Source organism: Ranitomeya imitator, chromosome 1 (assembly GCF_032444005.1).
Source record: "Ranitomeya imitator isolate aRanImi1 chromosome 1, aRanImi1.pri, whole genome shotgun sequence".
NCBI lineage: Eukaryota > Metazoa > Chordata > Amphibia > Anura > Dendrobatidae > Ranitomeya > Ranitomeya imitator.
In genome coordinates, this window is record NC_091282.1 from 643,977,902 (window position 1) to 644,003,578 (window position 25,677).

The 25,677-nt window shown below is 41.9% G+C and overlaps 1 protein-coding gene across 4 annotated transcripts; it reads right to left on the reverse strand.

Annotated features, from left to right (window-relative positions):
- Window positions 1-59: 59 nt before the first annotated feature.
- On the reverse strand, window positions 60-24,517 carry LOC138638506 (neuropeptide Y receptor type 4-2-like). 4 transcript variants are annotated; one of them, XM_069727883.1, is made up of 3 exons: window positions 24,452-24,503; window positions 23,449-23,597; window positions 60-2,691 (listed from the first exon to the last, which is right to left on the reverse strand). In XM_069727883.1, the coding sequence occupies exon 3, from the start codon at window positions 2,676-2,678 to the stop codon at window positions 1,572-1,574; it is 1,107 nt and encodes a 368-aa protein (XP_069583984.1). In that variant the 5' UTR covers window positions 2,679-2,691; window positions 23,449-23,597; window positions 24,452-24,503; the 3' UTR covers window positions 60-1,571. The 4 variants fall into 4 exon arrangements, with proteins under 4 accessions (XP_069583984.1, XP_069583976.1, XP_069583993.1 ...); XM_069727875.1 differs by lacking the exon at window positions 23,449-23,597 and having other exon boundaries at window positions 24,452-24,517; XM_069727892.1 differs by lacking the exons at window positions 23,449-23,597; window positions 24,452-24,503 and adding an exon at window positions 24,373-24,384.
- Between the last annotated feature and the right edge of the window lie 1,160 nt (window positions 24,518-25,677).

Below are 25,677 nucleotides of genomic sequence, written 5' to 3' on the forward strand. Positions count from 1 at the left end.
AATGTAGATTTAGTGCTGGGTTGTATCATGAAAATTACTGTTGATATATTGGTGAAAACTTTTAATAGCATGGCTGGCAGAAATAAATCAAACCAATACATCTTGACAAAGGAAAGCATATACTTTCATTTTGAAGCAGAAAACAATTGAACTTTGACAAAAATGTATAGTTACAATTACTAGAATATATAACTTTCTGGACAATTCATGGTATTCATATTCACATGCAAGGAAGAAAAACAACTGGAAGGCGGTAAATAAAACCTCTGTGTCCCCTTGCAAAATTTTGCAGAAGTTTTTAATTCACAAGGTTCTTCATAAAAAAAAGTATCAATATCTGTAGGGTATCAGGAAATATAAAAGCCATGCAGAGACAAATCTTGTCTAGGTCAGGGCTGGTCTTCTCAAAAAGGCGGTCTTTATGAGTAATTGCATACAAATGCCATTATTCAACAATGACTTAGCAAATGATGCCATAGAATTGATCTGCCCATAAAATTACCTCTATTTGTAAGAAAAACTAGATTGAATACTCAATTCAAAGAACCATGTTATCAGCCAGATGACATTAAACAATGTGATTTGATGGTCAAGCTCACCTGAAGATAGACCTACATAAATTATATAGGCAGATGACATGTCATAGCTAATCTTCTCATAGGAAATGATACAACACACAAATAAAGTCTTATAAATATGAAATGTAAGAACACAATAATTTGTACATGCTGATGAAAACGGTATTTTACTTAAAAAACTAGAATGTGTAATTTCAATGTTCAAATTATACTTCATGCTCTAGCGTTCAAGTGACATTACTGATGTTCCTTGCCATATACTGTACTTGCTTACATTCCCGTAGTTTAATTTCAAATCCTCAAATATTTGTCTTCATGGGTGGTGAAAGAAAACCTCAGCGATTTCGGAATGACAGCTTTAGCTCCAAAGTCCCTTTATTCCCAGCATTCTCACTGCGTTAATGCACTGTAGATGTTGAGCGACAGGTGTTTTTGTAACCATACTACAGGATATTCACAATATCTCCTACCAGCTTCGTATTACAAAACCAACAATTATCTAAACGTTCTTTGGTTGAGGAAAAGACACTTCAAATTAAACAAACTAGCTGTCTTAGACCAGGGTATATTTTTTGGATTTTGCAAAGTGGTGAGAAGGCAGGCCCCATAGTACATATGAAAAAGGGACCTCTGTTCCTCATTATGGTGTTGGGTGTTCACTATTTGGGTTTCAACACTTGTGCAACCCTTGTTATTGCCTCTATGTTCAATCCTTTACTCCAATGTCCAAACACCTTATTTGTTACAAGAATGTTCTTCAAAAGAGGTTTATGCTACACAGATGTTCATCACTCTGTAGCACATGGAACCAACCAATGCTGGACAGTGACTTTACTGACTTTTCAAGATCCCCATAGTTCGCCTCTAAAGTAAATATGACCTGTACTTTGTGCTAGGTTTTATACAACAACACACACACAAAACACAAGTCTACTATTCACTTTGAGCTATGTTGAAAAGTTTTCAAGAGAAGTCTTAGTTTTCTCTCCTCTCTCAAATTGCTTCCAGTTTGTGCTCTGAACTTGATGACCCAGGCAAAATATTGCCAACTGTAAAGTGTTTGATGGACAATGGATGTTTTTCAGATTCATCCAATATATCAGGCTCCTTTTTTCTCTGGCCTTTGCATTTCTGGACCAAGATCTTTATTTCCTGTTTTACATTGCTGTTCAGTAGGCCATATATGATTGGGTTGATGCAAGTAGAAATCATGGCAAGCAGGTGACACAATGAGAAGATAAGATTATGGTAGCAAACAGAAATCAAGTGATGGTTCCATTCTACAATAATGTTAAACATTTGAAGTGGCAAGTAGCATACTGCAAACGCTCCAAGCATTGATGCTAACATAAGATTCACTTTTCTCATATGGTTGTAGCTCCTTCCAAATAGACCCTCCCTTTGACGCAGATGAACCGATATGCGAAGGTAGCAACAGATTATAAAACAGAGGGGTATCACATATTGCAGGAGTAGCAATGTCAATGTGTAAGCCATCCTTTGTTGACCTGATGTCCAATACTCCGCACAAACAGACTTGTCAACAAGGAAGTCTAGCACCTTTGAAATATTTTTGTGAGGACCATCCTTTAAGTCTACTGCATAGACCAATGGCAGAGCTAAAAGTGAGGCCAGTCCCCAGACAAGAAGAACAGCTGTGTATGCTTGAGAAACATTGGGCTTCCAACCTGTGGGATGTAGAATAAGTTGGTGTCTTTCTAAGGCAATTAGTACTAAGATCATGACAGACACAGTAACGGATGCACATCCAATAAAATTGGTAATCTTGCACAAACACCGGCCAAACATCCAATAATCCATAATAGTGTAGACGACTGTGAAGGGCAAGCAAAAAATCCCAACTAATATATCAGAGAAAGCCAAGTTGGCAATGAGAATGTGTGTAACATTTCCCTTCTCCTTTCTCCGGCAGATCACATATATTAGAGAGCTGTTCCCAAGCAAGCAGAAAAATATCAGCAGACTGTATGAAGTCCCAACAAATGGAGTTATATCTGGGGAATGTCTACAGTTATTCATGATTGAATTTTGGAAAAGCAGATCATTAGACAGTTTGTCAAAAAATATGCTGTGGTTCATCTTGTCTTGAGGACTGTATAAAAATAGAAAAAAGAGTTAGCTATACAGTAATCAATCAGATTTTCTCTGTCAAATATGTTATTAAGTTTTTATCAGCACACACCCTTCGTAATTTATATTTGTAAATTTATTTATGATGTTTTACAGTGATCATAGAAGAGAACAATGGCATTTAACATCAACACGAAGATAAGAGGAGTGGGGGATAAGAGAGGAGCACATGGAAAATGAGAAAAATGGAACCAGGAGTTGATACAGATATGGTGTGTTATCTACTATATAATTGTCTAAGGGTCACTTCCGTCTTTCTGTCTGTCTGTAACGGAAATCCCAAGCCGCTGATTGGTTGCGGCAAAACAGCCACGACCAATCAGCGATGGGCACAGTCCGGTGGCAAAATGGCCGCTCCTTACTCCCCGCAGTCAGTGCCCGCTCCATACTCCCCTCCAGTCATCGCTCACGCAGGGTTAATGGCAGCGTTAACGGACCGTGTTATGCCGTGGTGTAACGCACTCTGTTAATGCTGCTATTAACCCTGTGTGACCAACTTTTTACTATTGATGCTACCTATGCAGCATCAATAGTAAAAAGATCTAATGTTAAAAATAATTTAAAAAAAATAGTTATATACTCACCGTCTGTCGGCCCCTCAAATCCAGAACAGCCCTTTACCGCTCATCGCGACGCTCAAGTGACCGCTCCATGCATGGCGATCTCGCGAGATGATGACGTAGCTGTCTCGCGAGACCACTACGTCATCATCTCGCGAGACCGCAATGCACTCTTTGGACCGGAGCGCGTGAGGAGCATCGGTAAACGCTTCGCCTGGATCTGGGGGCCAACGGAAGGTGAGTATATAACTATTTTTTATTTTAATTTTTTTTAACAGGGATATGATGCCCACGTTGCTATATAATATGTGGGCTGTGCAATATACTACGTGGGCTGTGCAATATACTACGTGGGGTGTGTTATATACTACGTGGGCTGTGCAATATACTATGTGGCTGTGCAATATACTACGTGGCCTGTGCAATATACTACGTGGGCTGTGCAATATACTACGTGGGGTGTTATATACTACGTGGCCTCTGCAATATACTACGTGGGCTGCGCAATATACTACGTGGCTGTGCAATATACTATGTGGCTGTGCAATATACTATGGGGCTGTGCAATATACTACGTGGCTGTGCTATATACTACGTGGGCTGTGCTATATACTATGTGGGCTGGCTATATACTATGTGGGCTGTGTTATACACTACGTGGGCTGTTATATACTACGTGGCCTGTGTTATACACTATGTGGGCTGTGTTATAAACTACGTGGGCTGTGTTACACACTACGTGGGCTGTGTTATATACTGCATGCGTGGGCTGTTATATACTACGTGGCTGTGTTATATGGTATGTGGGCTGTTATACACTCTGTGAGCTGTGCTATATACTACATGGCTGTGCAATATACTACGTGGCTGTGCTATGTACTACGTGGCTGTGCTATACTACATGGCTATGCCATATACTACGTGGCCAGCCACGAACAATCAGCGGCAGGCGCAGTCCGGCCAAATCCTGTGTATTCAATGTATTATTCTAAAATCTTCATAAATAAACTACATACATATTCTAGAATACCCGATGCGTTAGAATCGGGCTACCATCTAGTAGTACATAATTGCCCAAAGGTTAGACTGTTCCTTGACAAATGTGGAAGAGCATTTGTTTTCCACAAGCCCAGGATTTTCAGAAAGTTAGCTTGAGTGTCATTCAACAGTCTTGTAAGTTGCTCATGGGTCAAAAAATGATCCCCACATGCTCAGGATTCTGGGAATGGGATGTGAGATTTTGGTAATAAACCAATTTTTTATTATTTTCTTAAAACATTGTGCTTTAATCAATCATGCCACCCTGGTAACTTTTCTGCATACATTAAAATTGGTAATCTCACCTGGGATATTGGTAGTATAGCATCAGGATTTCTTCAGTATCTATCTACAGAATAGGGTACAATTACAAGCTGTCAGGGATACCATAAATGTCCCAAATAGGACAACCCCTTTAAAGAGTATGTTCCCTTTTAAGCACCCTTTTTGAGTAAAAATGCAAGAAACCTTAACAGAGACAAATTGGGTTCATCTGGTATTTGTGCCTGTCATGGGTTTTTGTTCTTATGACCAAACAGAAAAAACAGAACTCCAAGCACCAGTGTGAAATATACTAATATAAGATACTTTCATGACACATTGTACTTTACGTTAGTGGTAACTTTAGTTCAATGGTTTTTGTGTTAATTTGTGAAAATATCTGAATTTTGGAGAAAATTTAGAAAATTTCACATTTTCGAACTTTTATTTTTTGTGCCCTTAAACCTATCTGGTTTAAAAAGGTCGAAAATGTGAAATTTTCTAAATTTTCTCCAAAATTCAGATATTTTCACAAATAAGTTTCACAAAAGTTATATCACACAAACTAGTTATTAAATGATATTTGCCACATGTGTAATTAACATCAGCATAATTTTTTAACATTTTTTTGTAAAGAAGTTAGAAGGTTTCAAAGTTTACAAGCAATTTTTCATTTTTCTAAGAAAATTTACAAAACCACTTTTTTTAGGGACCACATCGCATTTGAAGTGACTTTGAGAGACATATATGACAAAAAATACGAAAAAGTGACCCCAATATAAAAAAAACTGCACCTCTCAAAGTGGTCAAAACTACATTATAGAAGTTCAACATTTCAGATGCATCACAGGAATTAAAATACCATGGAAGAAACCACTGAACATTTTACTTTTTTCCACAAAAATGTTGCTTTAGCCCCAAATTTTTCATTTTCACAAAGGTAACAAGAGAAAATGGACCGTATAATTTGCTGTGAAATTTCTTCTGAGTACACAGAGCCTCTGATGTGCCTAAACAATGGAAATCCCCTACAAGTGACTCCATTTTAGAAACTACTCCCCTCAAAGAATTTACTTAGAGGTGCTATGAGCAACTTAAACCCACAGGTACTTCACAAAAGTTTATAACATTAAGACGTGAAAATGAAAAAATACATTTTTCCCACATAAAATGTTGTTTTTTTCCCCAATGTTTTCATATTCACCAGGGTAACGGAGAAAATAGACCATACAATGTGTTATGCAATTTCTCCTTAGTACTTCATTTGTGGTGAAAAACTACTGTTTGAGCACAAGGCAGGGCTCGGAAGAGAAGGAGCACCATTTTACTATTGTAACGCAAAATTGGCTAAAATAGAGAGCGGACGCCATGTCGCATTTGCAGAGATCCTGATGTGCCTAAACAATGGAAATACCCCACAAGTGACCACATTTTGGAAACTACACTACCTACTTAGTTTATTTAGAGTTGGGGTGAGTACCTTGAACTGACAGATGCTTCACAGAATTTTATAACATTGAGCCGTAAAATGAAAAAAAAAAAATGTTGCTTCAGCCCCAATTTTTTTATTTTCTTAAGGGTATCGGAAAAAAATGGGCCAATACAATTTGTTGTGAAATTTCTCTTGAGTATGCTGATACCCCATATGTGGTGGAAAACTACTTATTGTACACATGGCAGGTCTCAGAAAAGATGGAGCACCAATTGAATTCTGGAGCACAATTTTGGCTGAAATAGATTACGAATGCCATCTCACATTTGAAGATACCCTAACATGCCAAAACAACAGAAACCCCCACAAATGACCCCATTTTGGAAACTACACCTCTTGAGAAATTTATCTAGAGGTGTAGGGAGCATTTTTAGCGGGTGATTCACAGAATTGTAAAACATTGGGCTGAGTAAATGGAAAATTACTATTTTTTCCACTAAAGTGTTGCTTTGGCCTCATTTTTTAAATTTTCAAAAAGAATAATAGCAGAAAAGGAACAGTACAATTTGTTACGCAATTTCTCCTGAGTAAACCAATACTCGACATGTGGTTGAAAACTGCTTTTGCAGCACAGTGCAAAGCTCAGAAGGGTAGAAGCACGATATTGGAGTTCAAATTTTGGAGTAGTTTGAGGGTGCCATGTCACATTGGCAGAGGCCCTGAGGTGCCAGAACAGTGGAACCCCCTTTAAGTAATCCAATTTTAAAAGCTACACCCCTGCCAATAAATTCATCTAGGGGTACAGTGTGCATGTTTACACCACATGCTCCTCACAGAATTTTATGCCATTGGGCGGTGAAGAAGGAATAATTTAATTTTTACCACTAAAATTATGTTTAGCCTCAAATTTGTAATTTTCATAATGGCTAATAGGAAAAAATGGACTGCACAGGTTGTTTTGCAATTTCTCTTGAGTGCGCCAATAGCCTACAAGTAATTGGGAAATACTTTTAAGGCACAATTGAAAGCTCAGAAGGGAAGGAGCGTCATATTGCAGTGTAGATTTTGTGATTATGGTTTATGGGTGCCATGACCCACTAGAAGAGCTCCTGAGGTGCCAGAAAAGCAAAAACCCACATAGGTGACCCTATTTATGGAACTAGACATCTCAATTAATTCATCTAGGGGTGCAGTGATCATATTGACACCACAGGTGTGTCACAGAATTTTACATGATTGGGCGGTGAAGAAAAAATAAGTACATTTTTACCACAACAAATTTGTTTTAGCCCCAGATCTACTATATAATTGTCTAAGGGTCTCTTCCGTCTGTCTGTCTTTCTGTCTGTCTGTCACGGATATTCATTGGTCACGGCCTCTGTCTGTCATGGAAATCCAAGTCGCTGATTGGTCGCGGCAAAACAGCCACGACCAATCAGCGACGGGCACAGTCCGGAAGAAATTGGCCGCTCGTTATTCCCCGCAGTGCCCGGCACCCGCATACTCCCCTCCAGTCACCGCTCACACAGGGTTAATGCCGGCGGTAACGGACCGCGATATGACGCGGGTAACGCACTCCGTAACCGCTGCTATTAACCCTGTGTATCCCCAACTTTTTACTATTGACGCTGCCTATGCGGCATCAATAGTAAAAAGATCTAATGTTAAAAATAATTAAAAAAACAAAAAACCTGTTATTCTCACCCTCCGTCGTCTGACGATGCGCTCGCGCCTGCCGCCATCTTCCGTTCCCAGCGATGCATTGCAAAATTACCCAGAAGACTTAGTGGTCTCGCGAGACCTCTAAGTCATCTGGGTAATTTCGCAATGCATCCTGGGAACAGAAGATGGCGGCAGCTGCGCGCGTATCGCCGGAGCTCCAGTGGCTCACAGGGGGTGAGTATATAACTATTTTTTATTTTAATTATTTTGTTTAACAGGAATATGGTCCCCACACTGCTGTATACTACATGGGCTGATTTAGATACCGCGTGGCTGCTATATACTACAAAGGCAGTGTTATATACTATGTGGGCTGTGTTATGTACTGCGTGGGCTGTGCTATATATTATGTGGCCACTGTTATATACTGCGTGGGCAGTGTTGTATACTACGTGGCTGCTATAACCTGCGTGGGCAGTGTTATATACTACGTGGCTGCTATATACTGCGTGGCCTGTGCTATATATTACGTGGCCAGTGTTATATACTGCGTGGCCTGTGTTATATATTATGTGGCCTGTGTTATATACTACCTTGCCTGTGTTATATACTGCGTGGCTGCTATATATTGCGTGGGCTGTGTTATATAGTACGTGGCTGTGTTATATGCTGTGTGGCCACTGTTATATATTGCGTGGCCTGTATAAACGCATCGGGTATTCTACAATATCTATGTCTGTTTATATATAGCAGCCACATGGTACATAGCACAGGCCACATCGTATTTGACTGCTATATACTACATGGCTCCTATACAGTATACTACGTGGCCTGTGCTACATACTATGTGGCTGCTATATACATACATACTCTAGAATACCCGATGCGTTAGAATCGGGCCACCATCTAGTTTTACATATTCACAAGGGAAAATGGGTAAAAATGGCATCAAAATTTGTCACAGAATTTCTGCTAAACTTTGAAATACTCCATATGTGGCTATACAATACTGCTTAGAAACACAGCGAGACTCGGGAGGGAAGGAGCACCATTTGACTTTTGGAGAACAAGTTTTCATAGAATAGTTTGCGGACTCCATATACAGAGCACCTAAATGCCAGAAGAGCAGAATTTTCCCCTCAAGTTGACCCCTATTTGAAAATTACACACCCTCTGGGAATTTATTTACAGGTGTAGTGACGATTTTGACTCCATGGGTGATTTCCAGAAACAGGCCATTGTAGTGCTTGTGCATTGTAGTACACAGTACATTGTTGTGCCCAGGACATTATGCCCAGCTTGTGCTTCTGGAGACATGCACCAGTAAATTAAATGGACTCTCATTGCTAATGAAATGCCAAACATGTGGTTGCTAAATGTGGTTTAGGCACACAGTGGGGCTCAGAAAGGAGGGTGGCATTTTGATTTGGGAGTGCAAAATTCTCTGAATTTCTTTTGGGGGTGAGGAACCAAGAGCCTTTGCGCTACCAGTAATGTGAAAACCACCTATATTTATATTGACAAATGACGGACCATAGTGGGAACTTGTTTTTTTTATGGATTGAGTTTTTTTGGGGAACATTACATTTTGATGTAATAACTTTATTGATGACGTTTATCTTGTGATCTATGATGAGCACTTACATCGGGGTTTCCATGTAAATCTCTGAATGATGTATCTTTAATGTGACAGCAGAGTTACTCTGGATTGTGTCTGACCTCTGTTTAGCGTTGTCCTTCTTTTCAAAGCTGAGTAAAACTGTCGTTGATCATGCTTTTATGCAAGCTTAAAAAGATGGACACAGCTGGATCATAAGCCAGAGAGCATCTACAGTGTCTCCATCTGCCTCATTATGAAGAATCTTGCACCTGGGGTTCCATCTGAATCACACATTTTAGAGATTTACACAGAAACCAGGATGTGAGCACTCAGCATAGAGCTCAGGATAAATGTGAGCCGGGTCTTACTGTTATATGTGACTATTTTTCAGGGAGTCAGCACATTATTCATCATGCAATAATATCTCTCCAAAGTTCTTGTTGTTATTCAATTTAGAACAACAAATCATGTAAGAATCAAATTTGGGGTATGCGTTTAATCATGTGTTTTTGGAAAAACACTATTGCTGTTATATGTTTAGAGTATGATTTATTTATTTATTGATGTAATCCAATTTTTTGCTATGATGACAATATCCTTCCTTTTTGCCTTGATACCCTCCATTTTGACATCTTATCATTTTATAAATTTTTTTCAATAATAATCTAAATAAAAAAATATATTATTGTATAAACTGGTGGGTGATATCTGTTACTCCATTTGCCCTTTATATGTATTCATACAGTCAACACCTGCAGAGAGAGATCTTAAAATTGCTGTTGGGAGGAGGCACCCTTCAAATGAGATCTGGAGCAGTATGCAAAAGAAGAGGTCCAAAATTCCAGTTGAGAGTAAGAAGCTTGTTGATGGTTATAGGATGCGATTGATTGCAGTTATTTATTCCAAAGGGTGTGCAACCAAATATTAAGTTGAGGGTGCCAACACTTTATCTGGACCATTTGCGGCTTTTGCATAAAATTTGGTCTAATTTTCCTTTTTCTCTCTGCTTTTTAAATAAATATGTGTATAAGAAAACATTTGTAATTGCAATATTTTTCAGGGATAATAAATGCATTCATGTGGTCATATAACCGCACATTGTCACGATTGAGCCGTCTGCAGTTACATTGGATTAATTTTTTTCTCAGCCCAGAAAACACGTTAAAAAATAAAGCCTACAAAAGGTGAAGAATAAGTATGGTATGCCGAGATCACAATTTTGTTTTAGATATCTTCAATTAAGATTGCTCTCCATTATTAATGGAGAGGACTGGGAAGTGATCTTGAAATCCCCCCCTTTATGTCTCCCCTTCAGTCAACAATAAAATGACTCAAGTATATATAATTCACCAATCCTGCCTAACCCATCCAAGTTGTACCGGATGGGTAAATTACCATTTTTTGGAACGATAACAATGTCATACCTTACATGCAGATTTCTGGCACATGGTTTGGGCTTGTCCAACTATTCTCTCCTGGCATAGTATGGTCACCTTCCTATCTTCTTTGATATCCATTTCCGACCCACTAGATCCTAACATTGTTAGGGGTCGAGTTCCCGTCTCTGCACAGGGGGAATCTCAGGCCATCTCCACTGTGGTCTCCCATTGTTCTCCTGCCGCAGTGGAGCCTGCTCAGCGGAGACGTCAGTCCCAGCGTCTCACTCAGTCTGACTCTGTGCAAAGGGTTACTGCTGCCTTTCCAGCTTCTGCCATTGTAGCTAGTACTGAGCAGCGGTGAGCAGACGTTTTTGGGACTAAGTCCTACTTTTCCCCTTCTGATCATGCCCAGGGTAAGATCTCTCATTGGAGGTCAAGGGTCACATGCTTAGATACTGCAGCAAATCCCATTGGTCCTCTAGGAAGGTCCTGAAGGTGCTCAACTTATGTGGCAGCCTTCCATTGGTCCTTCTGGGAAGGTCCTGTACTTGCTGCAGCTATAAAAGGTTCGCATGACCACACGGCCATGTGCTAGAATCAATTCATGTCATGAGTTTTGTGCCAGTGTGGTCATTCATGTGTGTATTCAGGGCCCCGGGTGAAATAAGCCACTAGAATACCGGCACCTCCGGTGAGGAGATTGTGTGTTGGCATTCATGGCCCCGGGTGAAATAAGCCACTAGAATACCAGCTCCTCTAGTGAGGAGATTGTATGTTTGCCTCTTTGACTGCGTGACCACAAACTGCTATCTGCTTGGCAGTTGCTGTGTACTCCTGTGAGCTAAACAGGACACAGGACTTTCTTTATAGGCGACTCTGTGATGTAACAGAGTTCGCTTCTACTGCCATGTAGTGTCGCCATTTGCCAGCAGCAGGTTCTCTCCTGCACGGTGGACCCCGGGCTGCGAACGCACAAAATATCATCTCACTATTTACTCTGTGCGTTCTGCCAGCCCCAACAAACATATCTTTATTTGGGCTACAAATATGGAGTCATCATACCAGAATCTTTCTAAGGGAAACTTTATTTCTTGCCAGGAAATTGACTGCTACACGATGGATGTGTAATTCTCCCCCCACGTTAAGGGTCTTCGTTGATTTCGTAAACACAATAATCACATACCGTATGAGAAAACATTGCATCATAATAGAGGATAACAGAGGATGTCCTCAGAAGTTTAATAATGTATGGGACATATGGAACTCTTCGATGCATACAGACTTTCTCAACTGAGGTATTATTAATATTACCAGTTACATATAGTTTGGAGATGTAGGTGGGACTCGTACAGTGTTAGATCTGAAGCGTTTAAACTCTGAGCTTGTACTGTAACGTGCCTAATGTTTCTGTTTCTTCAACATAAATTAGGTAATAATAATTGCCTGAGGAGGTGGTGATGGCGAACTCAGTCGAGGGGTTCAAGAGAGGCCTGGATGTCTTCCTGGAGCAGAACAATATTGTATCATACAATTATTAGGTTCTGTAGAAGGACGTAGATCTGGGTATTTATTATGATGGAATATAGGCTGAACTGGATGGCCAAATGTCTTTTTTCGGCCTTACTAACTATGTTACTATGTTACTATGTTACTAATAATTGACTTGCTAATATCAAACTATGCAATGATACGTGTACCTGAGAAACGCCTTTACATATACCTCTTGAAGAAAAATGAATATTGCTGTATTTTAGTTTCTCTCCACACACATCTGCTCCCCACCCAACATATATCATGGAGTTCAAAGACGGTAAGGCTTCCAGACATTTGGAACGAGAGCGTTACCCATTTACATTGGCTTTGTCTTAAACAAATGTTTGTGTAATTTTTATGTGAGTCGCACTTCATGTCTATTTTCCGGCCGCCCGGTTGATGAAGAAGACTATACATGTGATGGGAATCAGTGTTTGGATGTGTTTGCCTGACGGGGTTTTCTACCAATTAGGTAGCAATAGCTCGGCTATCATTCATTGAGTAATACATCTGAATTGATTGTTGACACAGTAATCCGGTTATATTAATTGTGTTATTCTGTTATCAACATGGAATACATGTTCCCTTGTGTTCTGTACAAACTCGCAGATTACACCACTACACCAGTGACACGTGAAAATGCACCTCCTCTTTAGTTATATTATTAGCAGCTTCTTTTTCTTCTGGAACATTCCGAACTAAGAATAAATATTGTCGAGTAATAACATTCTTAATTACTATAATCGTAGTGAAAATTGATGCTCAATAAAATTTGTTCTTAGTTAAGAATGTCCCGGAAGAAAAAGAGACATAATAATAGATCTTATTGTAGTAGTAACTGAAGCCCTTTGGAGAACAGAGCAGATTTGGAAATGAGCACTTTTTACCCGTTAATGACCTTAAACGTATCGATACGTCTATGTTGGTAAGTACTTACTGACCTTAGATGTATGAATACATCCAGGCGATTTTGATAGTGATTGTCGCCAGGTGTTCAGCTGACAGCCAGCACTCATTGCCAGGAGTGGTGTGGGCAGTTTAATGCTCTAAATGTTGTGATCGATATCAGTCGCAGCATTTAGAAGGCAAGCAGTGGTCATTGCGAGGGGTCGATCATTGCCATCGTGACCCAATGTCATCATGACGACATCTGGGTCACCAGGCTCTAGCAAATTACCGTAGTTAGATCGTGAGCAGTGCAATGCAGTGCTCCTGCATTGCTATGCTGTGTAACTGCGATCAGAGCTGTGAAAGTCAAAGTCTCATATTTGGACAAAATGAAAAAGTTAAAAAAAATTGTAAAAATATTTAACCCCTTTTACCACCCGAGACGTATCCATGCGTCCCCGTCAGGGGTGAACCTAGCCACACTGCTGCCTGAGGCGAACTTCAAAACGGCGCCCCCCTCCAAACACATATACAGTACAGCCCCCGTATAGGGCTCCCATCTCATATACAGTCCCCCCATACATTACATGAGTGATAACTCTTGTACATTCTACAATAGGTCATAAATCAGACAGTATAGTCCTCTATAGTACAGTATTCTGGGCACCACAATGCTCCATACAGAATAATGAGCCCCATATATTGCTCCATACAGTATAATGAGCCCCACATGATGCTCCATACTGTATAATGGCCACACAGTGCTCTATACTGTATAATGGCCACATATGATGCTCCATACTGTATAATGGCCACACATGATGCTCCATACTGTATAATGGCCACATATGATGCTCCATACTGTATAATGGCCACAAAGTGCTCCATACTATATAATGGCCACACATGATGCTCCATACTGTATAATGACCACACATGATGCTCCATACTGTATAATGGCCACACAGTGCTCCATACTGTATAATGGCCACACATAATGCTCCATACTGTATAATGGCCACACATAATGCTCCATACTGTTTAATGGGCCCACATGATGCTCCATCTAATATATAATTGCCTAGAATACTACTTCCTGCAATTTGTGCCAACTTCCGTGGCTTTGTCCGGAGCTAATGTCCGGAGCTAATGTCCGGAGCTAATGTCCGGAGCTAATGTTCGGAGATAAGTGACGTCAACAGTGTCCAGTGTCTGATTGGTTGCCGCCTGCTGCGAGCGACCTATCAGAAACGTGCCGTACTGTGACACACTCCGCCCGCCATTTTGGTGTGATTTTTGAATTTTTACCTCACAGCAAGTTTCTACTGCGTGGAGGCGGGCCCAGTGACGTTGCTCTTCAAGCTCCTGCCGAATTTCGTCAAAAAAATGATAATACCATTTACCAAAACTATATATATTTAGTTGTGAAGTGGTTCAGTGACATTTTCACACCAATTTTGAACTTTTGTTTGGTGTTTTCTCCATATATTGCCTATTATTTTTGTTCTTTCTTACTATTATTTATTAATTGTATTATTCTTACATTTGAATAAATAAAGTATATATGGATTCTAGACTCCAGATTCTTTAGAATCGGGCTGCCATCTAGTACTATATAATGGTCACACATAGTTACCCCTACACACGTGGCTGCGCTCCATACACCTTGCACACACGGCTCCACTCCGTACTCACGCGGCTCCGCTCCATACACCTCGCACACACCCGGCTCTGCTCCATACACCTCATACACACCTGGCTCCGCTCCATACACCTCATACACATGCAGCTCGCTCCGTACACTGCATACACACCCGGCTCCTCTCCGTACACCTCATACACACACGGCTCCGCTCCGTACACCTCGTACACACCCAGCTCCGCTCCGTACACCTCGTACACACCACGGCTCCGCTCCGTACATCTCGTACACATTCGGCTCCGCTCCATACACCTCGTACACACACGGCTCCGCTCCGTACACGTCATACACACCTGGCTCCGCTCCATACACCCCTACACATGGCTTCGCTCGATACACCTTGTACACACACGGCTCCGCTCCATACACCTCATACACACACTGCTCCGCTCCATACACCTCGTACACACACGGCTCCGCTCCATACACCTCGTACACATTCAGCTCCACTCCGTCGACCTCATACACACACGGCTCCGCTACCATACACCTCATACACACACGGCTCTGCTCCATATACCTCAAACACACACGGCTCCGCTCCATACACCTCATACACATGGCTCCGCTCCATACACCTCGTACACTTACGGCTCCGCTCCATACACCTCGTACACACACGGCTCCGCTCCATACACCTTGTACATATTCAGCTCCACTCCGTACACCTCGTACACACACGGCTCCGCTACCATACACCCCATACACACTGCTCTGCTCCATACACCTCATAAACACGGCTCCGCTCCACACACCTCGTACACACACGGCTCCACTCCATACACTTCATACACACACGGCTCCGCTCCGTACACCTCATACACATGGCTCCGCTCCATACACCTCGTACACACACGGCTCCGCTCCATACACCTCATACATACACGGCTCCGTTCCATACACCTCATACACATTCAGCTCTGCTCCGTACACCTCGTATACACACGGCTCCACTCCATACACCTCATACACACACGGCTCTGCTCCATACACCTCATACACATTCAGCTCTGCTCCGTACACCTCGTACACACACGGCTCCGCTCTGTACACCTCGTACACACACTGCTCCGCTCCATACACGTCATACACACCTGGCTCCGCTCCATACACCTCTACACATGGCTTCGCTCCATACACCTCGTACACACACTGCTCCGCTCCATACACCTCGTACAGACACGGCTCCGCTACCATACACCTCATACACACACGGCTCTGCTCCATATGCCTCAAACACACACGGCTCCGCTCCATACACCTCATACACATGGCTCCGCCCCATACACCTCGTACACTTACGGCTCCGCTCCATACACCTCGTACACACACGGCTCCGCTCCATACACCTCGTACACACACGGCTCCGCTCCATACACCTTGTACATATTCAGCTCCGCTCCGTACACCTCATACACACTGCTCTGCTCCATACACCTCATAAACACGGTTTCGCTCCACACACCTCGTACACACACGGCTCCACTCCATAGACTTCATACACACACGGCTCCACTCCGTACACCTCATACACATGGCTCCGCTCCATACACCTCGTACACACACGGCTCCGCTCCATACACCTCGTACATACACGACTCCGTTCCATACACCTCATACACATTCAGCTCTGCTACATACACCTCGTACACACACGGCTCCACTCCATACACCTCATACACACACGGCTCTGCTCCATACACCTCATACACATTCAGCTCTGCTCCGTACACCTCGTACACACACGGCTCCGCTCTGTACACCTCGTACACACACTGCTCCGCTCCATACACGTCATACACACCTGGCTCCGCTCCATACACCTCTACACATGGCTTCGCTCCATACACCCCGTACACACACGGCTCCGCTCCATACACCTCATACACACACTGCTCCGCTCCATACACCTCGTATAGACACGGCTCCGCTACCATACACCTCATACACACACGGCTCTGCTCCATATACCTCAAACACACACGGCTCCGCTCCATACACCTCATACACATGGCCCCGCTCCATACACCTCGTACACTTACGGCTCTGCTCCATACACCTCGTACACACACGGCTCCGCTCCATACACCTTGTACATATTCAGCTCTGCTCCGTACACCTCGTACACACACGGCTCCGCTACCATACACCCCATACACACTGCTCTGCTCCATACACCTCATACACACGGCTCCGCTCCACACACCTCGTACACACACGGCTCCACTCCATACACTTCATACACACACGGCTCCGCTCCGTACACCTCATACACATGGCTCCGCTCCATACACCTCGTACACACACGGCTCCGCTCCATACACCTCGTACACACACGGCTCCGCTTCATACACCTCATACACATTCAGCTCTGCTCCGTACACCTCGTACACACACGGCTCCACTCCATACACCTCATACACACATGGCTCTGCTCCATACACCTCATACACATTCAGCTCTGCTCCGTACACCTCGTACACACACGGCTCCGCTCCATACACACACGGCTCTGCTCCATACACCTTGTACATACATGGCTCCACTCCATACACCCCATACATACATGGCTCCGCTCCATACACCTCGTACACACACTTACCATTGCAACCAGCACAGCAAAGTCCTGCAATCCATGGAGGTCCCGATCACGTGACCCGTGACTCCTCCCTTCCTGTGACCTCATCACAGGTCCTGTTTGCACAGAGCAGCCAATATGAGGTCTGCTCTGCGGGTGCAGGGATAACCAGCTGATCTTGCACACCGTGGGTTGTGAGCAGGAGCGCGCGCACTGCTCTAGTGACAGCAGATGTCAGGGATTATGGCGAGTTGGCACCAGGTGTTCTGACCGCCGCTCTGCCGCCCCCTGTCTTTCAGTGACGACTGCCCCCTGAAGCAAAGGGCTCAACTTGCCCCATGATAGCGGCGCCCTTGGTCTCCTTGAACTGGTACTTATTGACCTGGGACATATGAATACGTTCCTGTGATTCTTTGCACACGGAGGCTGTGTGTGTGCAATTACAGCAGGGAGTCAGCTAATTCTGACAGCTGACATGTGTCACTCAGTTCCAGGAGCAGTCCCGCACCACTCCCAGCACTTTAACCCTGCAACTGCTCATTTATGCCACTACATTAAAAAATTCACATACAAGGAAACAGTAGATTAGCTCCAAAAAGGGGGCACTTGTTGGGCATTGCCACTGTTTAGGCACATCTAGATAAGTTCCTTGGGGGTGTAGTTTCCAAAATGGGGTCACTTGTGGGGCATTTCCACTGTTTAGGCACATCAGGGGCTCTGCAAATGCAACATGATGCCCACAGACCAATCCATCAAAGTCTACATTCCAAAACATCAATACTTCCCTTCCGAGCCCCGACATGTGCCCAAACAGTAGTTTTCTCCCACATATGGGGTATCAGCGAACTCAGGACAAATTGGAAAAAACTTTTGGGGTCCAATTTCTCCTGTTACCCTTGGAAAAATAAAAAAATTGGGACTAAAACATCATTTTTGTGGTAGAAAATATGATTTTTTATTTTCACGGCCGGGCGTTATAAACTTTAGTGAAACTCTTGGGGGTTCAAAGTTCTCACCACACATCTAGATAAGTTCCTTGGGGGAGTCTAGTTTCCAAAATAGGGTCACTTTTGGGGGGTTTTGACTGCTTAGGCACATCAGGGGCTCTCCAAATGGACATGGCATCCAAACTCAATTCCAGACAATTTTGGTTTGAAAAAGTCAAACGGCGCTCCTTCCCATCCGAGCTCTGCCATGTGCCCAAACAGTGGTTTCCCCCCCCCCCACAAATGGGGTATCAGCGTACTCAGGACAAATTGCACAACAACTTTTGGGGTCCAATTTCTCCTTTGCCCTTGAGAAAATAAAAAAATTGGGGACTAAAAGATCATTTTTGTGGAAAGAAAATAATTTTTTTATTTTCATGGCTGGGAGTTATAAACTTTAGTGAAACACTTGTTGGTTCAAAGTGCTCACCGCACATCTAGATAAGTTCCTTGGGGGTCTAGCTTCCAAAATGGGGTCACTTGTAGGGGGTTCCACTGTTTAGGCACATCAGGGGCTCTCCAAACATGACATGGCATCCGATCTCAATTCCAGCCAATTTTGGTTTGAAAAAGTCAAACGGTGCTCATTCCCTTCCGAGCTCTGCCATGCACCCAAACAGTGGTTACCCCAACTTATGGTGTATCAGCGTACTCAGGACAATTTTGAGAACAACTTTTGGGGTCCAAATTCTCCTGTTACCCTTGGGAAAATAAAAATTTGGGGACTAAAATATCATTTTTGTGGAAAAAATATGATTTTTTATTTTCACGGCTCTATGGTATAAACTTCTGTGAAGAATTTAGGGGTTCAAAGTGCTCACCACACATCTAAATAAGTTCCTTGGGGGGTTTAGTTTACAAAATGGGGTCACTGGTGGGGGGTTTCCACTGTTTAGGCACATCAGGGCTCTCCAAACGCAACATGGAGTCCGATCTCAATTCCAGCCAATTTTGCGTTGAAAAAGTCAAACGGCGCTCCTTCTCTTCCAAACTCTGCCATACGCATAAACAGTGATTTTTCCCCATATATAGGGTATTGTCATGTTCAGGAAACATTGCATTATAAATTTTTGAGCTTAATTTTTTCCTGTCACCCTTGTGAAATTAAAAAAAAAATTGTCTAAAGTTACATTTGAAAAAAAGGTAAATGTTTATTCCTTTCACATTCAATTAATTTCTGTGAAGCACCTGAAGGGTTATTAAACTTCTTGAATGTGGTTTTGATCAGCTTGAGTGGTGCAGTTTTAAGAATGGTGTCACTTTTGTGTATTTTCTGCCATATAGACCCCTCAAAGTGACCTCAAATGTGAGGTGGTCCCTAAAGAAAAGTTTTTTAAAATTTTGATCAACTTTTAACCCTTATAACTTCCTAACAAAAAAAATTGTTTCCAAAATTGTGCTGATGTAAAGTAGACATGTGGGAAATGTTATTTATTAACTGTTTTGTGTGACATTTTTCTCTGTTTTAAGGGCATAAAAATTCAAAATTTGAAAATTGCAAATTTCCGTTTTTTACACAAATAAATGCAAGCTATATCAAAGAAATATTACCACCAACATGAAGTACAATATGTCACGAGAAAACAGTATCAGAATCGCCAAGATCCGATGAAGCGTTCCAGAGTGATTACCTCATAAAGGGACAGTAGTCAGAATTGTAAAAATTGGCCCAGTCATTACCGTGCAAACCACCCTCGGGGGTTAAGGGGTTAAAGGGTTATTTAAAGGGAGATTCTGAGAACAGGGGTCTGCAGACTTGTCCTGGATGGAGCAGAGTTGTGCATACTTGGCCTCTGCTCTCTTCATTATCTATAGAGCTGCTAAGCGCTGTGCTCGGCTATTTCCATCAGTTCCGTAGTCAATGGATAGAGCAGAAGTCAAGCATGCGCCCCTCCAAGCCATTCATGCCTGAGCTGCAGAGTCCTATTCTTATCATCGGGATTGAGGATAGCTTGATTTATTTGGGGAATATTCCTTTATCAGAAACCAGATGATATAGATACCAGGCATATAATTTAATATGATATATACATGGTTGAGCCCAGCACAACTGAATTCTAATGGAGACATATACATTTATATATTTTTAGAGGTGTGGGGACCCAAATAGAACTTTTGCTATGGTGCCCTGGTGCATAGGCAGCATCAATAGTAAAAACTTGGTCACACAGGGTTAATAGCGGCGGTAACGGAGTGAGTTACCCATGGCATAACGCAGTCCGTTACCGCTGGCATTAACCCTGTGTGAGTGGTGACCGGAGGGGAGTATGCAGCGGGCGCTGACTGCGGGGAGTATGGAGCAGGCGCCGGGCACTGACTGCGGGGAGTATGGAGTGGGCGCCGGGCACTGACTGCAGGGAGTATGGAGCAGGCGCCGGGCAATGACTGCAGGGGAGTAGGGAGGGACTATTCGGACTGTGGCCATCACTGATTGGTCGTGGCAGCCATGACAGGCAGCTGGCGAGACCAATCAGCGACTTGGATTTCCATCACAGACAGAGGCCAATGAATATCCGAGACAGACAGACAGACGGAAGTGACCCTTATATACAGTAAAAAAGTGGCTGACAGCACTCACTTATTAGGGCGCCCGTTCCATGTCCTGGGTAATGTAGATACTCCAAGTCAGAAGAACAGCGCTCCTGGAGCGCTGTTCTTCTGACTTGGAGGTGACCTTTAGACAATTATATAGTAGATCATATGCACTTTGGTTATAACAGCAAACCTATTGTTTGCTGTTTTTTCACTTTATTCTCCAGTCCTGTTTGCTATTTACATGTATCTCTTTTCTCACTTATGTTCTCATTGCACATTGAGACTTTTCAATCTGTCACGCACTATTATATGCACTTTAGTTGCAATAATAAATATACCGTTTGCACTTTTAATCTTGTTGGCCATTTATATGGGTCAGCTTTAATTGAGCTCGGCACTGTGCACTTTTTCAATTCCACATAACACGTGTGGTCATTTTTCTTTTGACCATAGCAGTAGTCGCCTCTATATAATTTAATCTTGATTATTTCCTTTCAGGTTTTTTATTTTTATTTTTTATTTTTTTTATTTTTTCATTTATTTTTATTTTTCATTTTCAGCATATTTTTATTTTTATTTTTGTATTTATTTTTCCATTTTTATTTTTATTTTTTCATTTTTCTTTCTTAAAAATATTTGGTATTTTTAGATTATTTGTGTGCCTTTAATTGTGGCTATTTGTGTGCCTTGTTTTGTGAGTGTTGCATGTGGGCCCGCATGCAACACTCCATGGCCTCTATATGTATAGGTAAGATCATTTATAGAATTCCAATAAGATGGGGTCTGGGTTGTCCTAGATCGCACACCATACTGTGGATGTTTCTAATTTATGACGAGTGGAGGTATCCACTTCATCTATCTTGCCTCTGACGGGCGCTTCTGTCTCCCTGTAGCCTAACTTGGCTGACGTGAGATAAGGGGCGTTCATAAGGGAGGTATCCATCATACTCTGCTTACGCGCGCGGTCACATGACACCCCAATAACCAATCAGATAAGGGTTGTGTGCACTGGTGACGCGCGTGGTCACGTGATCTCCGACTGGCGCCACTCGGGAATATGCGCACGATAGCTTGTCATTATGACCTTACAATGGCGGCTTACACTTCCGATTCAGACTGGCACCGCTTGGTAATATGCGCACGATAATAGGTTATTATGACCTTACAATGGCAGCTTAAACTTCCGGTTCAGATCGGCACCGCTCGGTAATATACGCACGATAATAGATTATTATGACCTTACAATGGCAGCTTACACTTCCGGTTCAGATCAGCACCGCTCGGTAATATGCGCACGATAATAGGTTATTATGACCTTACAATGGCAGCTTACACTTCCGGTTCAGATCAGCACCCCTCGGTAATATGCGCACGATAATAGGTTATTATGACCTTACAATGGCAGCTTACACTTCCGGTTCAGATCGGCACCGCTCGGTAATATGCGCACGATAATAGGTTATTATGACCTTACAATGGTGGTTTACACTTCCGGTTCACTGCGGACAGCGGCAATTTACAGGTGATGCTACTCTTTAGATTATGAAGGGGGTTTAAATGGATGATCTTCTTGGTTGTGCCTCCATGCACCCCTTCTGAGGAAGAGATTCTCGAAACGCGCGTCAGGGGGTACGTTGTGGCAGTCTGGATCGTGGGTAAATATGGTTTTTCATTAGCTTAAATACTCTTTTCTTACTCTAGTCCATATATGATTATGATGTGCAGAGGAATATCTCCATATAGGATGTCTAAGCAACTGTGCTCATTATATACTGTATTTCATTACTGAAATAGTTGTACCCTGATCTTTGTTTTGCTATGGGTCCAAATGCATATGCACTCTATCACTTGTTTTACTCTCTAGCATTGTGCTATTTATCTATGATGGCTCATTATTGAATATTATTACTGTTGGACCTTGTGCATATTTCTGCCCAATGTTTGATTGTCCTTTTTGTACAAATGTCATCCCTTTTTTAATCATGTTTTAATACTGCTCAATAAAAAATTACTTTTATATGATCTTGTTTTTGGAGGACTATTTTGTAGGTTGTCCTTGTTCTCACAGTCCTCCGTGTATATAGATAGATAGATATGGTATATAGATAGATATATAGATATGGGATAGACAAATAGATACATAGATAATAGATAAATACGTAGATATATGATTGATAGATAAATAATAGATAAATAGACAGATAGATAAATAGACTAATAGATAGATGATAGATAGACAGATAGATAATAGATATGGGATAGACAAATAGATACATAGATAATAAGAGATAAATACGTAGATATATGATTGATAGATAAATAATAGATAAAGAGACAGATAGATGTTAGATAGATAGATAGATAATAGATGGATAGATAGATACAGTATATAGAAAGATATATAGCTATGGGACAGACAAATAGATACATAGATGATAGATAAATACGTAGATTAATGATTGATAGATAAATAGTAGATAAATAGACAGATAGATAAAAGATGATAGATAGATAGATAGATAGATAGATAGATAGATAGATAGATAGATAGGTGTTGGCGCCAACTGTGGCAGTTTAACTCCTTAGATGCTGCTGTCAATAGTGACTACGGCATATAGATGGTTAACAGAGTGTGGCGGCTCCTTGTTTATCCCATCGGCACCATGAGATCATGATTGTGTGGTCCTGATGGTTGGCATGGAAAATTCAATGACCTGTTCAGAAGTTAGGTGGTAAAAATAAAAATAACATTTTTCTTTCCCATCCTACCACTTTGTATGAATTCCTGAAAATCACCTGAAGGGTTAATAAACTACTTGACAGCAGTTCTGAATATGATGAGGGGCACTATTTTTAGATTGGTATCACTTTTGGGGATTTCCAATATACATGACCCCCCAAAGTCATTTCAAAACTGAACAGGTCCCTAAAAAAAATACGCTTTTTAAAATTCTACAAATAACTGCTACAATTTTAGAGCTTCTAACATCCTAGCAAAATAAAAGGATATTTTACAGACGGTGCTGATGTCAAGCAGAAATGTGGGAAATGTTATTAACTGTTTTGTGTGTTGCGATCTCGATTAAAAGGATAATCATTCAAAGTTTAAAAATGGCTAATTTTTTGAAATTTGTAAAATTTTTGATATTTTTGCAAATGAACGCAAAAACATGTTATCGAAGTAAATTTACCATTATCACAAAATATAATGCGTCACGAAAAAACGGTCTCAGAATCACTTGGATATGTAGAAACATTCCAAAGTTATTGCCTCATAAATTGACACTGGTCAGATTTGAAAAATTTGCCCTGGTCACTAAGGGGGTTAAAATAATTAAACCTCAGTAATGATACAAGCACCTAGCAAATCTGAAACAATTGAATGGACATATCCAGATAATATTTCCATGTCACCCTATGTATAGCTATATTACGTTGTTCATCACTTCTAATCGTTACAGGTATTTCTGAAACTTCCATACTGCCCACCGGCGCTGCGCCTCCTCTTGTCCCACGAGCCCCTCGGTTGTTGCGTACTAGATGGATGTCATGTCCTGGGAATCCTTACCTTACAGAAGAATATCCCTCAGTAGTAGAGATCTGGAGAGGGCTGTGTGCTGACTCTTTGCTTGTGTGTTTGTTTATAGAGTCCAAGTGGGCGTAGAGCTGGTTGTCCTACCACCCTCATTCCCTTCTCCACGGTCCCACAGCTCTCTCTGTTGGTGGAGAGCCACACTGTATCATATTCTTGGTGTGTACAAGCATATAAGGATAAATCTGACCTTGCTGCATAACTAGATATTCTATGTGTGGGTGGCAGGCTGTACCTTTCCCGGATTTCCTAGCAGGTGCACTGACTGTATTGATCCGCAGGATGAAGGTATAGGATATTGAATACAATGTACAAGTCAAATATTGGTTCAAGCTACCAGCATGTTAATCCACTCAGTTCCTGATAATACTGTGACTATTTGTTCATAAACCTTTCAAACTTACTACAACCCAAGGATCTGTGCACTTTATCCCATTGTGCACCTGTGATTTAGAGTCGCACGTGCAGTGTACAACAGTTCTGGGAGAATTTGTACTCCAAAATGTCAAATCGTTTTGTCAGGACAACCTAATTCACAGCCACCTTACTTAACCGCACTCTCCTTATAACTGCAATAGACAAAAAATACTCAGTATCAAGCAACTACCACAGGACCACCCCCCAGTCACAAATGTAAGACCCCCAGTAGCAATCACATACACCATAGCAGAAGTCCTAATTGGAGCACCCCCCCAAAAAAAAAAGATATATATATATATATATATATATATATATATATATATTTGGCTCTGTTATGGAAAAGCATGTGCAGCCCTTCAAAGTAATTTAGCCCGTATTGATGCCCTTTAATTGATGACCCTACAGTACCCCCCACAATGTATGATATTAACACAGAGACCCCAGCACAGTATGATGGCTCCCATAATCCCCCACACACAGTATGATGACCTTGACACTGCCCTCTACACAATATGATAGAGCCTACACAGCCCTCCATAGAGTATGATGACCCTCCATACAGTATAGTGACACTCCATACAGTGTAGAGGCCCACACTCATTCCTCTGTTATGAACTGGTGGTTTAGGAGCAACATGGGACGAGCTCTGAAGGAGGTGGTACCTGTACTGACCGCAGTCCCTAAGCTCAACACAACACTAGAAGTAGCCGTGGGATGCTCCTGTCACTCCCTAGGTACCTCGTCACAGCCTGAGAACTAACTACCCCTAAAGATAGAAACAG

Excerpts from the sequence above, each read along its gene's own strand:
- LOC138638506 (XM_069727867.1), bottom strand. The coding sequence starts at position 4,655 with ATGCTATACTACCAATATCCCAG. Across the intron at positions 2,692-4,632 it reads CTATACTACCAATATCCCAG|TCCTCAAGACAAGATGAACC; the intron begins GTGAGATTACCA and ends ATTTTTATACAG.